This window comes from Eublepharis macularius, chromosome 13 (assembly GCF_028583425.1).
Source record: "Eublepharis macularius isolate TG4126 chromosome 13, MPM_Emac_v1.0, whole genome shotgun sequence".
Classification (NCBI taxonomy): Eukaryota; Metazoa; Chordata; class Lepidosauria; order Squamata; family Eublepharidae; genus Eublepharis; species Eublepharis macularius.
This window is the reverse complement of record NC_072802.1, coordinates 17,443,226-17,459,120: the sequence shown is the minus strand read 5'-3', so window position 1 is coordinate 17,459,120 and position 15,895 is coordinate 17,443,226. Positions and strand designations below refer to the sequence as shown.

Genomic DNA, 15,895 nt, shown 5'->3' with positions numbered 1-15,895 from the left:
AATAAATGTATGGATTTTCCACCTTTTATTGTAAAACCAACTGGAAAAGGCACAACAGCAGATGGAGCGCGCCATCTCACAATGCAGGAGAAGCCGAAGTAGCCTCAGTTCTCTGACTCGCTGGTGTCCCCCCTCTCTTCCCGGGCTTCCATTAAGCCACTTTCATCTATGGTTTCCAGAGAGGAAGCGTGCTGGAGAGTCAGGTCGGTTAGCACCATGGTTGGGAGCCGGCATTGCTCGGGATGCAGCCAAGGTTTTATGTTTGCGTTATGCTCTTGCTTCCAGGAGGGATATTTCAAGCATGCCTTGTGTATCTTCTTCAACATCTGGCCATAAAGAGAGAAAGTTTTTAAAAAATTCCCAAGTTGGACTGATCTGCACCACTACATAACAAAAACTACTAACAAACACTACATAACAAAAGAACATACATCTGGAAATGTTACCCTAAAGCCCTTGGGGCAGAGAGGTTTATGAACCCAAGCCCTGCATTGGAAGGGCAGTAGAAGGGTCCCAGGTTGGATTCCCAGCATCTCCAATGGAAGGATCTTCAGTTGGAAGAGCTGTACATGGAACTCTAGAGAGATGCCACTAGCCAGAGATGCAACTGGACCGAACGTACCAGAGATCCAGTTCAGCATAAGGCTGCTTCACATGACCAAAGCACCATGAAGCCATCTTAGCCCAATCCCTGTTCAGAAATCAGCACCATCCAGCCTCTAGCAGATGTGTGATGAACAAAAGAAAGTACTTGTTCGTTCAACATATAATTCAGTTGTGGAATTCACTGCCAGTGGGTGCAGTGATGGCCATGAGCATAGCTGGCTTTAGAAGGAGATTAGACAGACTCATGAAGAAGAGGCCCATCAAAGGTCAGAGGCAGTAAATCTCTGAAACCCAGAGGTAGGAAGCAGCACTAGAGCAAGGCCTCGGCCTCCACTGCCTCGCCTGTTGGTCCTCAAGGGCAACTAGCTGGCGGCTAGACCACCGGTCTCATCCACCAGAGCTCTTTTTATGTTCTTTTGTTACATAAGGTAGTGAAGTCCAGCCAGGCCTTTGGTGGATGAAGCAGACAAGCCTTCTCTCCAGCCGCCTACCAGAAGGGGATTGCCCCCTCCCAGCCTTTCCTCTTTATTTGTTGTTTGCCGTCAGCCACCGGTGGGTCCAAATGATTACATGCGGGATTGTGCAATCTGCACTACTGAGGGTGGGTTGCGAAATTGCAACTGCTTTTTATGCTACCAGCTTTAATTGTTATTTTTGTATTTTAAATTGATGTGATCTGCTCTGAGCCTACTTGTGGGGAGAGCGGACTACAAAGCTGATTGGTCATTGTGTAAAAAGTATAACGTGCCAGTATCAAAGAATTCATGGGAACATCAGGTGGAAAAGGTGCTAGAAAATGAACAAGTCAAGATCTTGTGGGGTTACAGAATTCAAACTGATCGGCACCTTGAACATAATATACCAGACATAACAGTCGTGGAAAATCGAAAAGTCTGGATAATCGACATTGGAATTCCTGGGGATGCATGCCAGAGTCGAAGAAAAAGAACAAGAAAAAATAATTAAATATAGAGATCTGGCAACAGAAACCACCCAACTATGGAAGAAGAATGCAGCAGTAGTCCCCATGCCAAAAGCTTCACTTATTAACTATACAATAAAATACTGTAAGAAGTCACACAGTGCAAAATTGATAAGGGGCACAAGGTACTGAGAACCTCAGAGTTCTTTAGGAAAAGAAAAGTACCCAAGTTTCTAGCCCTAAAGACTGCAGTGGGATTTCAGTGTTCTTCGTGATTCTTAGCAAAAATAAGCCAAAAAAATTTACACAAGAAATTTGTTCAAGTTGCAGAATTCACGGTATTTTAGTGCGCAAAGCCCCAACTCAGGACAGTTTGTTTTTGATGTAGGAAGCTAAACACAGAACCCACAGTGTGGGAAAGCCTATCTTGGGAAACAAAAAAATGTTGCCCTCTCTCATAATAATATCTATTCCCATTGAATCCATGGGCATCAGATGACTTGATACGACCTTATAAAGTTCACGCAGAGAACAGGCTTACCTTCGGTGCCAGGTATTGCGAAGATTTATTCACAACCCACTTGGGCAGCGATCCTAGTTTAGAAGAGAGACAGGAAGACCAGTTTCATTGATCTACACTTACAAACCAAAATGTCCTCCCAGGCTGGGTAACATTAGACAAACGCCCTTTGGTGGTTCTTTTCTTATAATTTTGTCACTCATGTCTCTTGCATAATACTCTGGACTCATCTTCAGCCACCATGGAGGGGGGAGGGGGAATGTGCTTCTCAGAAATACTAGGACAAATTCCTTACTCTACGCTCTTATGACACATGCTTAGGGGTCATACCAGTAGTTGTGCGATGTAACATCCTAGCACCATGCACACAAGTTCAACACCATTTGGCAAGAAGGTGTAAACCTACATTTTATGCTTGAATTGCCTCACCAGGACTTCAGATGTTATTTCGGCTGTTAAAAGCAGCCACAAAGCAGGGGGATATAGATTAGGGGCTTGGTGTAGATAGAAGTGGAAGTGGATTAATTTTCCCTCCTCACATGCCACTTGCCTGATTAAAAACTATTCCCCTTCAGATGCTTTAAACCCTGGCAGGGCACTGAAAAAGACAGACAAAATATGAACACCTGTCTTTTTTCTAGTCAAGGCAAAGGAGCTGAAATCCTCCCCCTGCAGCCCCGCCTTGCAGTCCTGACAATGAGAAAACTGAATTCCAAGCAACTGCATAAGAAGCTTGGTTAAGAAAACACCCTGGGAATATGCTGCGTTTGAATCGTTTTAAACTGCATTTTAAAAGATGAGGGATTCTTTCTCCCACTCCCACCCGCTTCCATTTAGCTCTAGTGCAAATCGATATCCCTTTGGGTGATAAAACAAGCTGAAGCAAAAGGGCCAAAAAAGAAATGTTTATGGAGACTTTGGTTCAGGACTTTTGCTCTGCCATATATTCAACAGGGTTCTGTTTAGGATATAAATAACCCCACTGGGTCCACCTGTCTTACCTTTAGGGTCAACCTGGGCCAGGTAAGTCAAGTAACAGCTGTTGTTCCCAGTTGGTTGCACCAAGTACCCAGCCCAGAGTGAAACAGCCCGCACCAGGTCCTTGCGTGGAGGATATTTCTGCACAAGGGAAGACAGACAATCAACTGTCAGACTGAATTTTGATATGAAAGCAGGAGGCACCACTGGACAGACAGCTCATCAGGGCAATGAATGGACAATTTGTTGGATAAGTATTGCCGCAGAGCAGAAATTATTTGCACAGCAGATAAAGAATCACAGACTCATGTATGTTCAGCTTCTAGAATAAATGTTTACTACATATAGGGAGAAATAAGGTACATTGGAGATAAAGAATAGCTAACTTAGCTCCTACATCCTGATGATCTAAAGGTTAACGGTCTAACTAATTGGAGAGCAGTGGTGTCCTGAGAATAGGAAAGAACGTCAATTGCCCCTCAATAAAATGGTCAGGCAATAATCAATCCTCAATCTGTTCATTAAGCATGCAACTCTCCTTTTACCCTGGTGGGAAAAACAGCTCGACATCTAACTGGTCTCATGCAAACTAGTTGTCTCTAACAAAACACAAATTAAATTTCATGACTGAAGAGAATGATGCTTGTAAAAATCCCAAGACTTTTGGACCTGGGTCCAGTAGTGACCCTCCAACTTTTACCATCAGAGGGGGTCACACATACAACCTTGGTAGACAATTCCACCCACCGAGACAGGAAGCAATATTTTGCCACTGCTTGCTTCTCTGGATATTTTTGGAATTGTTCTCAGATTAAATCCTCTCCATAAGCATAAAACACCTTCCCACTCCAGCCACCCCCACTTCCTCGTCCACCCACCGGGTGCTTGACAGAGAAGTTGATGATCACGTAAGACTTATCCAGGACATACCAGGACCTCAGCGTCACGACATCTCTGTTCTTCAAGGGCTTTGGGCACTTCCCTAGCCACAAAGGAAAGAAAGATGACTCAGCATCATGCCCAGTAATCAGAATTAATGTTATAATAACAACAATAACAGCCGTGCTTATATACCATGCTTCTAGACAGATTAGTGCCCAATTCAGAGAGATGAACAAAGTCAGTGTTGTTATCGCCACAATACAGCTGGGGAGCTGGGGCTGAGAAGAATGACTTCTCCAAAGCCACCTGCACAGCTAATGGCAGGAGTGAAAGTTGAACCAGCAGAGTGCTGACTTACAGTCCAACCACTTAACCACTATGCTATAGCAGGGGGTATTTCAGTGCCAGTGGCTGTTTTGGTGATCAAACCCAAGGCGCCCACTGTTCTGTAGTGATAGCTTTACATAGTGTTCTACCAGTCTGAACCTTCTTCTCCACATACTTCTGTTTGGCTTCTTGCTATCCTAAAAGCCCAACAGCCTCCAGGCTGCAGGAAGCCAATGAAGCAATCTGATAAATGTTTAGTCAGGAGTAAACCCTACTTAATTCAGTAGGATTTTTTTTCTCCAAGTAAGCGTGCAAAGTACTGCAGCTCAAGCAAGCAACCAAACACATCGTTAGCTTTTCAGTTACTGCTTACAATTCACTCACTCGCTCCACAGATTTAAATCCCACCATTTCTCCAAAGAACTCAGGGTGGTCATAGGGAAAGGATTATCCCATTCTTCATAAGAGCCCCGTGAGCTAGGTTAGGCTGAGAGACAGACTGACTGCCCCGAAGTCACCTGGTGACCTTTAAAGCAGAGAGAACACACAAAGCTGCCTTATACTGAGTCAGGCCCTTGGTCCATCAAGGTCAGTATTGTCTGCCCAGACTGGTAGCAGCTCTCCAGGGTCTCAGCAGGAGGTCATCCACTTCATCTACTACCTGACTCTTAACTGAATATGCCACAAAGTCAACATGGCATCTTCAGTAAGCAAAACAGATGCTCTGTCGCTATTCCATGGCCCTTCCCTTCATGCCCAGCTCTTCCCAGTTCACGTCCAGCACTATACCGCGCTAGAGAAACTCATGTAATTACGCCTGTGGCCCAGTTAAGGAACATTTAGTCCATCGTATGCATCAATTGATTATTGAAATGAATATTTATCGATGCTGCAGAAAGCAGGAGCTCTTAGAAGAGGCATTCCTTCATTTTCTCACAGAACAGAATTAACGCTTCTTCTAAGACTTGCATATACAAGTGCTAGCCAAAGAATTCCCCCCCTTAAACAACTGTTTTATTCATTTGCAAAGATGACAGATACATACAGCACAACAGGCACCATCTTAGAGGAGGTATTCTCTCCTGTAAGAAAATGAAATAGGAATGCCTCTTCTAAGGTTCCATGTGCTTATCTGCTATAAATATTTGTGTCAAAAATAAGCAACATTTTAAAAACATGTTGCCTGACTAATGCAGGGATATCTTTAAACAAATTCATATAACCTATTAATTGTCTGTAAGAGAGCAATCCTAAGCTAGCCCTAGCTAAATTAACTCACAGCAAGTTATGCAGAAGATAAAGAAGAAGTGGTCACTATGCCGACACCTGTGATTTGTGCAGGTGCTCAGAGAAACAAATTCCAAACAATGCCCACCAAGGCTGTATAAATCCAGCACTGAAGGATTACCTGCTTCCAAACAAACCCATCTGATACTTAAGACCTTCTGCTGAAGCAGTGCCTTCCAGGGTGCCACCACTTCACCTTCAGAAATGAGGCAACCAACTGCCCCAAACAGGAGGCACCCGGACAAATGCCCACTCCGCAACATGTTAACCATGTCTGCCCTATGCTGTCCTTTATCTAGGAATGTGGGGGCATCTGACCTCTCTTTTAAGGCTCCTTTTCAGCCTGCAGAGAAACCTTCTTTAGTTCTGCTTTCCTAGCAATAGCATGTTATGGATTTAAAAAAAATGAATTACAAAACGGAGATCTGTTTTTAAAAAACCAAGAAAAAAAACCATTTCAGTTATTTATATGAAATATTTCTATGCTGCTTTTTTGCTTTGTTTTAGGTGATTTAACCAAAGATTAAATCACCCATACCATTAAAATCCAATCAATGAAACACCTATAGAATGCATTAAAGTCATTTCAGCAACATCACCATCTATGGAATACACTAAAGTGATTTCAATAACAGCTGGAAAGTCATCTGAGGGGAAATCCAGAGAATTTTTTTTTTCAGTTAGTTGAAATAAAAACATATTTCATCCTCTGCAGAAGGGAAGGAGGCCTTCTGCACTTTTTCTGGAAGATGATTCCAGAAACCACCTAAAAAAAGGCCTTGAAAGGAAAAGGGCACCAGCTTACCCCAAACTCCGGTTGGCTCATGTGGCAAAAGGTGGTTCTTAACCATCTAGGTTGCAAAGGTTAACTCCAGAGTCAAGTGAGGAAGCAAAAGGGGATGCAAAAACAGCTGGTTTTATTTCAGCTAGAGACGGAGAAGAGCAAGGGAACTTTCTGCATGCATTGCCAACCATGCACATTTTCAAAGCCTTGAGGGCAAGAAACTATTCTGAATTAAAGCACAGATTCCTGTGTACCCCACACTAAGTACTGTGTGAGGAATCCCTGAAGCCCGGACAACTGGCCGTCACATTAGAAGAGAGACTAAATAGTAACTAGAACGGAAGTTGAACCAGCCAATCACTTCTGTGCATGCTGAAGGGGAGAGTGGATTTTGGCTGACTCCCCCCTCCCATAGCAGACCTTTGACTCCACCACCCTCACAAACAGCATTTCAAGGAGCCATTTTGGGCTGCAGTGGTGGGGGAGGCAGCAAAGTCGATGGAAGTCTTTCCATCAGTAGAGATTTCCAGCAGGATCCACGCCATAATATTTTAGATGCCCTTACTCAACAATAACATGGAAATGGTTCATTGCTCTCAGGTATTCAAGTGCATCATATATACACACAACAATCCTATCACTACTGTATCATATTTTCACCCCCCCACCCAACTCCATGGAGCTCAAAGTGGTGTTCATGGTGGTTCTCACCTATTTTATCCACATATCAACCCTGTGAGATAGGTCAAGTGACTAGCTCAAGAGAACCCAGCAAACTCTATTGCCAAGTGAGGATTTGAACTCGGGACATACCAGCTCAGTAGGATAGTATAGTCTTATCACTCTCATAATGGGGACGGAGGAAAGGGTGGGTGGGGGGAGATGAAATTGACAGACAGCAGTTGCCTAAGATTATCTACAATGTTCCTAGTCTAGCAAAATCAAATTCAGATTCTTCTCAATTTGTAGCTCAGTCTCTTCACCTAGCTACACCTTGCACCAACTGGGGGTTAGGCGCCCTTCACTTACATGAATAATAGCCCACATCGGCATTGTTGGTGATGCGGGCAATGTCATGCGTTTCAATGACGTTGGGGTCCCACTTCTTGCGGTAGTCAGCGTCGTGCAGCACATCGTACGCCGTCGCTGCTGACACACCCGGCATGTCAACGCGGCACTGTAGAGAGAAGGAGGATGCTGTGGGTGCCAAGACCCCTGCTGGTGGCATCCTGATCTGATGCACAAGCGCCCTTATACACAAGCGCCCTCGAGAAGCTTCTGAATGGTGGAGAGGACGTGTGAGTTCCATCAACTGAACCACTCAAAGAGGAGTGGGTTCTCTCTTTTCTCTGTGTCAGGATTCAGGAACATGATGCTCAGCACAAAACATTCTATCACAAAATGTACCAAGAGATCAGCTCCCCTCGCCAGCCAGCCAATGGTTCCCCACTGAGTGAGAAACAAAATCCTCCACCGTATAAAAGAAGACAGGCAAAGAGGACAGCACCTGAGTCCCAGGGGGATTTTGTGTCCATTCTCTCCTACATTTGTCTGTATATGGGAGGGCTGAGAACATAAAAACAGCAGCCAGAAACACTGTGAATCTGAGAGCCAAACTACAAGTGATGTCTTACACAGGTTGGACACTAGTCGGCTTTCCTCAAGTTTTGATGGGAAATGTAGGCGCCCTGGTTTTACAGCTTGGCTCTCCATTACAGCTGCAAGACCAGGATGCCTACATTTCCCATCAAAACTTGAGGGAAGCCGACTAGTGTCCAACCTGTGTAAGACGTCACTTGTAGTTTGGCTCTCAGCCACATGGCAAAGCTGATGTCCAGGAACTGTAAGCAAAATATTTGCCTCCGTTCCCCCCAACTTGCAGTGCTGTCTGGCCTCTGAGATCTCTCTGTGCTTGTCTCCAGGAATGTAATGAAGTCTCTCAAGGCAAGGCTGGGGGAGGTGTGGGGGGGCCTCACATCTGAAATAGGAAAGTTCCAGAAAAAATAACAACATAGGCAAATTGGAGCCTTTACTTATACAGAATCGGGAAAGCCACTGATGTTTCCATCACATCCTTAATCATCTCTGTTGGGGACGTTACAGCCACATTATACAACTTTTCATAGGCTACTTTCACATGAGGTTTTTGCTCCACTTTGGACACCAAACTCAAATGAGGTTTTTTTGGGAGCATCCCCACAAAGTTGTCCCCTAACTCAGCTGCTTTCACACAATTCTTCCCAGACCATGCTTGGCGTGACCTTTGTGTAAATACTGCATTCAAACCATGTTTGTATGCTGTTTGGATGGGAAGGTATGCATTTCTGTAGACCTCACCTACATTCTCACCATTTTTCTCACCTAACAATTTCAGGTGCCACAGACAGCAAGAAAGGAGAGCAGGAAAGTTACACTTACGTAGCACAAGCTGCGCAGGATCCAAACCATATCAGTGTTTCTCCAGTCTAAATTCACCAGTCACAGAAGCCAGTGGGCTTCATCTGGAATAATTTTGCATAGGATTGTACTGTAAAGCTCTCAGCGGTGTTCCAGGAAGACCTGGGATCCCTTGGAAGACACCTCAACGAGAAGATCATTAAATCTTTCTGTAATATGCAGCTGCAGGGGAATTTCTCATGTGTTTTGAGACCAATCATAGCCACTAGCTACTTTAAAATTATTTAACTACCGCCTACTATTATTTAAAACGGTCATCCAAGCAATGGTCATCTCTAGGCTAGATTACTGTAATTTGCTCTATGTGGGGCTGCCGTTGAGCCTGACCTGGAGATTACAGCTGGTACAAAATGCAGCAGCTCGTGTTATTATGAGAGTGCCAAATCAGGCGCATATAACACCAATCTTATGGGAGCTGCATTGGTTGCCAGTGGAGTACAGGATCAGATTCAAGGTTCTGGTACTGACCTATAAGGCCCTGTGCGGACTGGGACCAGCGTATCTACGGGACCGTCTCTCCCCATATATTCCCTGGAGGACGCTCCGATCAGGGGACAAACAGCTGTTGGTGGTCCCTGGCCCCAAGGAGGCCTGCCTAGCCTCGACTAGACCCAGGGCCTTTTCGGTCCTGGCTCCCACCTGGTGGAACACTCGGTCTGCTGAAATCAGGGCCTGGCAGGACCTACTATCCTTCTGCCAGGCCTGCAAGACAGAGTTGTTCCGCCAGGCATATGGCTGAGGCTGGGCCTCCACCGGCCTGAAAAAAGGGGTGTATAAAATCTTAACCCTCCCTGTGAAGGTTGTCCACCATCCTGTTTTAAATGTGTATTAATAGAAATACACTGCTGTTTTAATGATGTTTTAATTTTTATTGTATTTTAACATGTTATCTGCCCTGAGCCTGCTCGCGGGGAGGGCGGAATAGAAATTTGAAATAAAATAAATAAATAAATGGCTAGTTCAGGATCTGGGAGACCCAGGTTCAAATCCCCACTCGGCCATGGAAACCTGCCAGGTGACTTTGGGCCAGTCACGCACTCTCAGAATAACCTATTTCACAACTCGTGAGAATAAAATCGAGGCGAGGAGAACAATGTAAGCAACCTTGGGTCCCTCCCTACTGGGGAGATAGGTGGGGTTATAAATGAACATATAAAAAGTAAAAGCAACTCAGTTTATAGAACTGTGCTGAAGAGGTTATTTTCAGCGACAACCTTCCCTTGCAAGGCTGAAAATTAGGTTTTAAAAAGATTATTAAATAAGTCAAAATAAAACAATTGACTAGAGTTTTAAGGATTTTAGACCGACTTTACTTAATCAACCCGTGCAAAGTTTTTGGTGCAAGATGAATTATAAAGAAAAAGAAAATATACCCTGAAAGTTACAGAACCTTCTTTCCTGGACACTTGAGGATAATGTGGGCTTTTAAAGAGCAGGACTTTCCATTCCTTGCGTATAATTGCTCTCTCTCTCCCTGGCCAGGCTGAATTGCTAGAACTTTGTGGGTTCAGCCACTTCTCCCAAGCAATGCTACCTACTGAGCATGCTCCTAATTTGCTGTAGGTCTTCTCTTTTTGGGTGGGAGATTTACCATACACACTGCGTTGCTTTCAGTGACTGATTTGGTCTTTTTGTTTCTATCTCTATGGGGTTTTCAGTATGATAATAAATAATGGATTTAAATTAGGGCTCCCACCCCAAGAATAGAGATTTATTACAGTACTTGAACTATAGCAGTAAATAAAAGTAGCTTAACCATGTAGTTGCCCTGACTTGGATAGCCCAGGTGAGCCTGATCTCATCTGATCTCAGAAACTAAGCTGGGTCAGCCTTGTTTAGTAATTGGATGAGAGACCACAAAAAAAGACCAGGGTTGCAGAGGCGGGCAATGGCAAACCACCTCTGTTAGTCTCTTGCCATGAAAACCCCACCAGGGGTCGCTAGAAGTCAGCTATGATTTGAGGGCACTCTCCAACTGATGGCTGCCCATCAATTTCTGGAAACAATTCACAGCACTAGTTCTTACCAAAAAGGCCCTAAATGGCTTGGGGACGGGGTACTTGAAGGACTGCCTGCTCCCATATTGTCCAGCCTACCAGCTGAGATCCTTTTCTCAAGCTGCTCTCTGTGCCTTCAACTGCAGAGGTAAGGCAGGCAGTGACCAGAAACCAGAGACAGGGTTTTGTCAGTTAAGTTCTAGCTGTACATTCTTGAACAGATAAGCTTCTGTGGTGGGATTGTTGCCCAGAAGAAAAGATGAAGAACAGAGCAATGCTCCATAACTTTCATCCTTCGTCCCTGAATGAGTCAGGCAGGCTTGGGTGCTTAGTAAATCATTGATCTGTTCACCAGCTTCCTGGTTGGCCAGGAAAAGGATGACTCAGGTTAATGCTGGCGATGGGAACAACTCGTGCATTCTACTTTGGTTTGACAAGCTTTCTAACTAGAACCCCACGTCAAGGAAGTTTCCACTGTGGTGAAGCCCAATGAAAACTGGAAACGACAAGAACAACAAAGACGCGGACATCTTGTGCTCCATAATTTCCTTGGCAAGGAACTACCTTGAGCAAAGATTCACTGCTACTGAAATGGAGTAAGAAAATCCACTGTAGAGTCACTGTAACTATTATGGCGAATGTGGCAGTTAAATAGTTTTTAAAGAGATGTCAAGCATGGCCACGTGCCATAGAAACCACTCTCCCTGCACCGGAGGGCTGGGCACATACCCATGAACACTGCACATGCTCACATGCACTTATTTCATGACTATCAGTCCCGATCATGCAAGACGTGGTTTCAGGCAGGAGAAGGAAGAGGTGACCCACCTGCATGAAGCAATCTCTCACACACAGCTCCAGGGCATTCCATGAACAACATCAAGTACCTCGTAAACATGATGCTGCCTTATACAGAGTCAGACTATGAGTCAGGCAAGGTCTGCTTCACTGACTCAAGCAGCAACTCTTTTGCATCACCTCCTATACAGTCCTTTTAAATGGAGATGCTGGGGACTGAACCTTCAGAAAGTGGCCGTTTTCACACTGCTTACTGGCCATGGAACATCAAGCCACGCTCCAGGAACGGGAGTGTCTTCCTGGTGCGATTTCGTGCGAGAACAGCAGTTCTCATGCGAAATCGCGCCAGGAAGACGCTGTCATTCCGGGAGCTTGGCGCAATGTTCCGTGGCTGGTAAGCAGTGTGAAAACGGCCAGTGTCCAAGGAAGGGCTACAAAGTTGGTGAGAGGTCTGTAGACCAAGTGCTATGAGGAAAGGTTGAAAGGGCTGGGGTCTGTTTAGCCTGGAGAGGAAATGACTGAGAGGTGATACGACAGCCACCTTCAAATACCTGAAGGGGTGTCACAAAGAAAAAGGAGCGGATTTTTCTGTTGCTCCAGAGGGTCGGCCCAGAACCAATGCCTTGAAATTAAACCAAAAGAGTTTGGGGCTAAACGTTAGGAAGAACTTTCTGACAACAAGAGTGGTTCCTCAACAGAACAGTCTTCCTCAGAAGATGCATTTACTTATTTATAATCCATTTTTCTCCTCAGTTGAGAATTCAGAGCAGCTTAGAACTTCATTCTCCCCTCCTCCATTTTCCCACAACAACCCTATGAGGTAGATAAGGCTGAGAGTTTGTGACGGGCCTAAGGTCACCCACCGAGGTGTCATGCTAGAAGTGAAGATTCTAACTATCTAACTCTCTATATTATGCTGACGGCTCTCCTTTGCTGGTTTTTAAGCAAAGGCTTAATGGCCATCCGTCAGCAAAGCTGATTCTACAATTCAGTATGAACTTAGGCAGATCAGGAGAGGAACGGTGAGGCGGGACAGGCCAGTGCTTAGTTCTCACAGCCCTTCTTACGTGTCTAGAGCAATGCCTATTGAGGCCTGGAAGGAATTTTCCTCCAGCCCAGATGGCTGGGAATCCTGGAGAGTGGGGAGTTATGAATTTCCTGCATTTACAGCTCTGTGACTGTATGTTTCTACTCGGCAACCTTTGGCAGGCAAAGTGGAAGCTCTTCCACTGAGACACAGCCCCCCCTTCCTATACTGCCCCTTCATGCACATTTGTTATCATTACATACTATGGAAAGCAGAAGCAAGCCTCCCACCTCCACTTCTTTTTCCTCTCAAATTTAAGGTGTATCACCAATATATATTTGCACATTTGAATTATTACAGATCAAGGGGGAGAAAAGCCAGGTGAAAAAGAAAGTGACACCTCTGGAGGGGCATATCAAGGGCTCTACGGCAGGGTGGCAGCCAGTCTTTATTACTCCAAACCATGCAAGAAGTTGGGCCAGCGAGCACTCTGGTTTCAGGGCAGTCTCTCCTTTGGCAGGTGTTTTCACAAGTGACCTTTGCATTTCCCAGGTAACCTAATAATTTGGGCCTCATAGGCACAGCAGGTAGAACACACATTTAGTATAGCAGATAGCTCTGTATGTTCTGTCCCGTCAGCCACATTTGATGCCTGCAAGGGTCTGAGACAGGCAAGGCATATGCAGGGCCAGCTGAAAGTATTTTGCTGGCCCAAGCATGGTACACTCATCAGCTCCTGGACCTGTGACACCAAAGGCTGGGGCCCAGGTAAACCCCGCCAGTATCACCGCCTGGACTTAGCTTGGACATGGCTGGGGCGTGGTGGCACCAGGAGTCCCCTCTCGTGTTGCTGATGTCAGGGAGTGATCAAGACCCACTCTCACCCCTAAGCTGCCCCCAGCAGGTGCCAGAGTGGCTGAGCTGGAGAGGCAGCCCCGGAGCCTGACCTTCGCACCAGCCCGTCTGTGGATCCCTCTGTGCACCAAATGTCTCTTTAGAAGGTCTACCAAAAAGAGGATTCTAAATAAGTCTCAGAAAGGCTGCAAAGACGTGCTGCTAGGCTGAGAATGTAAGTCCATTTCTGGAATATTTAATTTTGGGATGCATGCTCCAGACAAAGCCTTAGCCTTCAAAAATTAAAACTTCATGGTCACTGAAGCCCTTTAAGTCAGTGTTGGACTTAAGCACAGGCTCAAGTCTCTCCTCGCAAGATCACACAGGGCTTAAAAGTGTTCATCTTTCTATGCTTGGTATCTTGTTTCTACTGTGTGCTCCTCCCTCAACTAACTGCCACTTGACCCAAGCCCCTAGGAAGGGACGGGTTAGAAGTTAAATTAATTTTCACATCAACTTTCATTCTCTCTTTTTCTCTCACGCACAATTAGCACAAGAGGTTCAAAAAGGCAAACTTAATGGCCCACAGGGAGGGGCTAGAACTTTAGCCATCAGCCCCCAAACAGAGAATTCTCTACCTTGGTCTAAAAGGCTTGCTGCAAGGGAGTATCACGTTACATTTGTGTTTAATTCTGTCTGTAGGTTTCACCTACAAAAGTTAACTTACACTGACTAGAACTCTCAGGGTTATCAACAGTTTTTTCTTTACGACTATACCACTTCAGGCAGGATACTATAATACCCCCAATCCAAATCCTTTCTTCCTTGTAGAAAAATAGCCTACCAGGAAAAGGCAGGGCTAGGGTGCCAACTCTTGAGTTAGGAAATTACTGGAGACTTAGGAGTGGAGCCTGGTTTGGGGGGGGGGGCTTCAGAAGGGAGAGACCTCAGCAAGATAGAATACCATAAAGCCCATCCTCCAAAGTTTCCGTTTTCTCCAGGGAAACTGATCTCTGTCGCCTGGAGATCAGTCGTAATTCCGGGAGATCTCCAGGCCCCACTTGGAGAATGGCAAGCCGAGAGAGCCGAACTTTTGATGTGGTGGTTTTCTTCAGGAAATGTTAGATATCCCCCCCGCCCTGCCGGCATAAGACCCCTGAGCCTGCATCACCTCTGCCCCTCGCTACGCAACCCCAGCCCAAGAGGCACCGCTCCAGTGGAGGCTTCGAAGGGGCGGCGGGACTCACCTTGACGCGATGCACGGCGAAGATGCCCGGGGGCGGCGGCTGCCCCCAGACGCCGATGCCCTCCCGGTTGTAGCGGCACTGCCAGCCCTGCTCCGCCTCGCACTGCGCCCGGAAAGCCCGGAAGGCGGCCTCGTCCGGCAGCTGCACGGGTTCCATAGGGCCAGGAGGGACCCGGCGACGCTCCCAGCCGGGCGCAGCAGGTGCAAAGCCCAGCCCGGCCTCCGCCTCCGCGGCGCGTAAGAGTCGCTCCCCGGCGCGCCGCCCCCGAGAAGCCGGCAGGTGCCTCGGCCGCCCCGCCCCGCCCCGCCGCTGGGCAGCCGGGGCGGGGCGGGGAGAGAACCGGCGCCCGCCGCCTCCCATTGGACGGGGCGCCCGGCGGGGAACCGGCGGGGTTTGAAAAAGGGGAGGCGGCGCGTTCCAAGGCAAACAGCTCCGCGGCGGCGACGGCCGCGCGGGGCATCGAACCCGGGAGGGGAGCCGCAGCCCCAGCACGGATCGCTCGCAGGGGGCCAAAGCAGCGCTCGCAGCCCAGAGATCCGCCAGGCGCGATTCGGCGTCAACTTTCCAGGGGCGGCATTTTCAAAATCTATCGCGGCCTCCAGGCAGAAGTTTTACTCCGCATAATAATAGTTTTAGTAACTGCTTATATGCCGCCCCTCTGGACAGATTAATGCCCACTGAGAGCAGTGAACAAAGTCAGCGCCATTAGCCCCACAATGCAGCTGGGGAGCTGGACTGAGGGGCTCACCCAAGGCCACCTGCTGAGCTCAAGGCAGTAGTGCGAGTCGAACCCAGACCGTACTGATTCACAGCCCAGCCCCCTAACCACTCTGCTGCAGCAGCTCCTTCTGGCCCCTATACCGCTCTTCTAGACAGTTTAGGGTCCTACTCAGAGCAGTGAACAAGTTGGAGTTATCCCAATACAGCTGGGGCTGAGAGGAGTGGCTTACTCAAGGTCACCAGCTGAGCTCATGGCTGTAGTGGGATTCGAACCAGCAGAGTGCTGATTTGCAGACAAACCACTTAACTGCTATGCTACAGCAGCTCTTCAGTCTTTCTTCTGTTCCCCCCCCCCCCCAACCCTCACTTTCCCACACTAGCTTTAGTACCATCTTTCCTAGAGGATGGTGACCAGAGCAGCTTTGGTGAAAAGGGTGATTTTCCACATCTGGCACCACTTGACACCTGCCATGTTATTCTACTCCCATCTGTGGACTTTATATTACAGG

General features: G+C 46.8%; 1 protein-coding gene across 2 annotated transcripts; it reads right to left on the bottom strand.

Annotated features, from left to right (window-relative positions):
- Positions 1 to 10: 10 nt before the first annotated feature.
- On the bottom strand, positions 11 to 14,914 carry LOC129341363 (START domain-containing protein 10-like). Of its 2 annotated transcripts, none has more exons than XM_054996516.1 (6): positions 14,667 to 14,914; positions 7,336 to 7,483; positions 3,905 to 4,008; positions 3,050 to 3,167; positions 2,070 to 2,122; positions 11 to 326 (listed from the first exon to the last, which is right to left on the bottom strand). In XM_054996516.1, the coding sequence occupies exons 1-6, from the start codon at positions 14,820 to 14,822 to the stop codon at positions 105 to 107; spliced, it is 801 nt and encodes a 266-aa protein (XP_054852491.1). In that variant the 5' UTR covers positions 14,823 to 14,914; the 3' UTR covers positions 11 to 104. The 2 variants fall into 2 exon arrangements, with proteins under 2 accessions (XP_054852491.1, XP_054852492.1); XM_054996517.1 differs by lacking the exon at positions 14,667 to 14,914 and adding an exon at positions 8,725 to 8,817.
- Positions 14,915 to 15,895: the final 981 nt, after the last annotated feature.

Excerpts from the sequence above, each read along its gene's own strand:
- LOC129341363 (XM_054996516.1), bottom strand. The coding sequence starts at position 14,822 with ATGGAACCCGTGCAGCTGCCGGACGAGGCCGCCTTCCGGGCTTTCCGG. Across the intron at positions 7,484-14,666 it reads TCGCCGTGCATCGCGTCAAG|TGCCGCGTTGACATGCCGGG; the intron begins GTGAGTCCCGCC and ends TTCTCTCTACAG. Across the intron at positions 327-2,069 it reads CGCAATACCTGGCACCGAAG|ATGTTGAAGAAGATACACAA; the intron begins GTAAGCCTGTTC and ends CTTTATGGCCAG.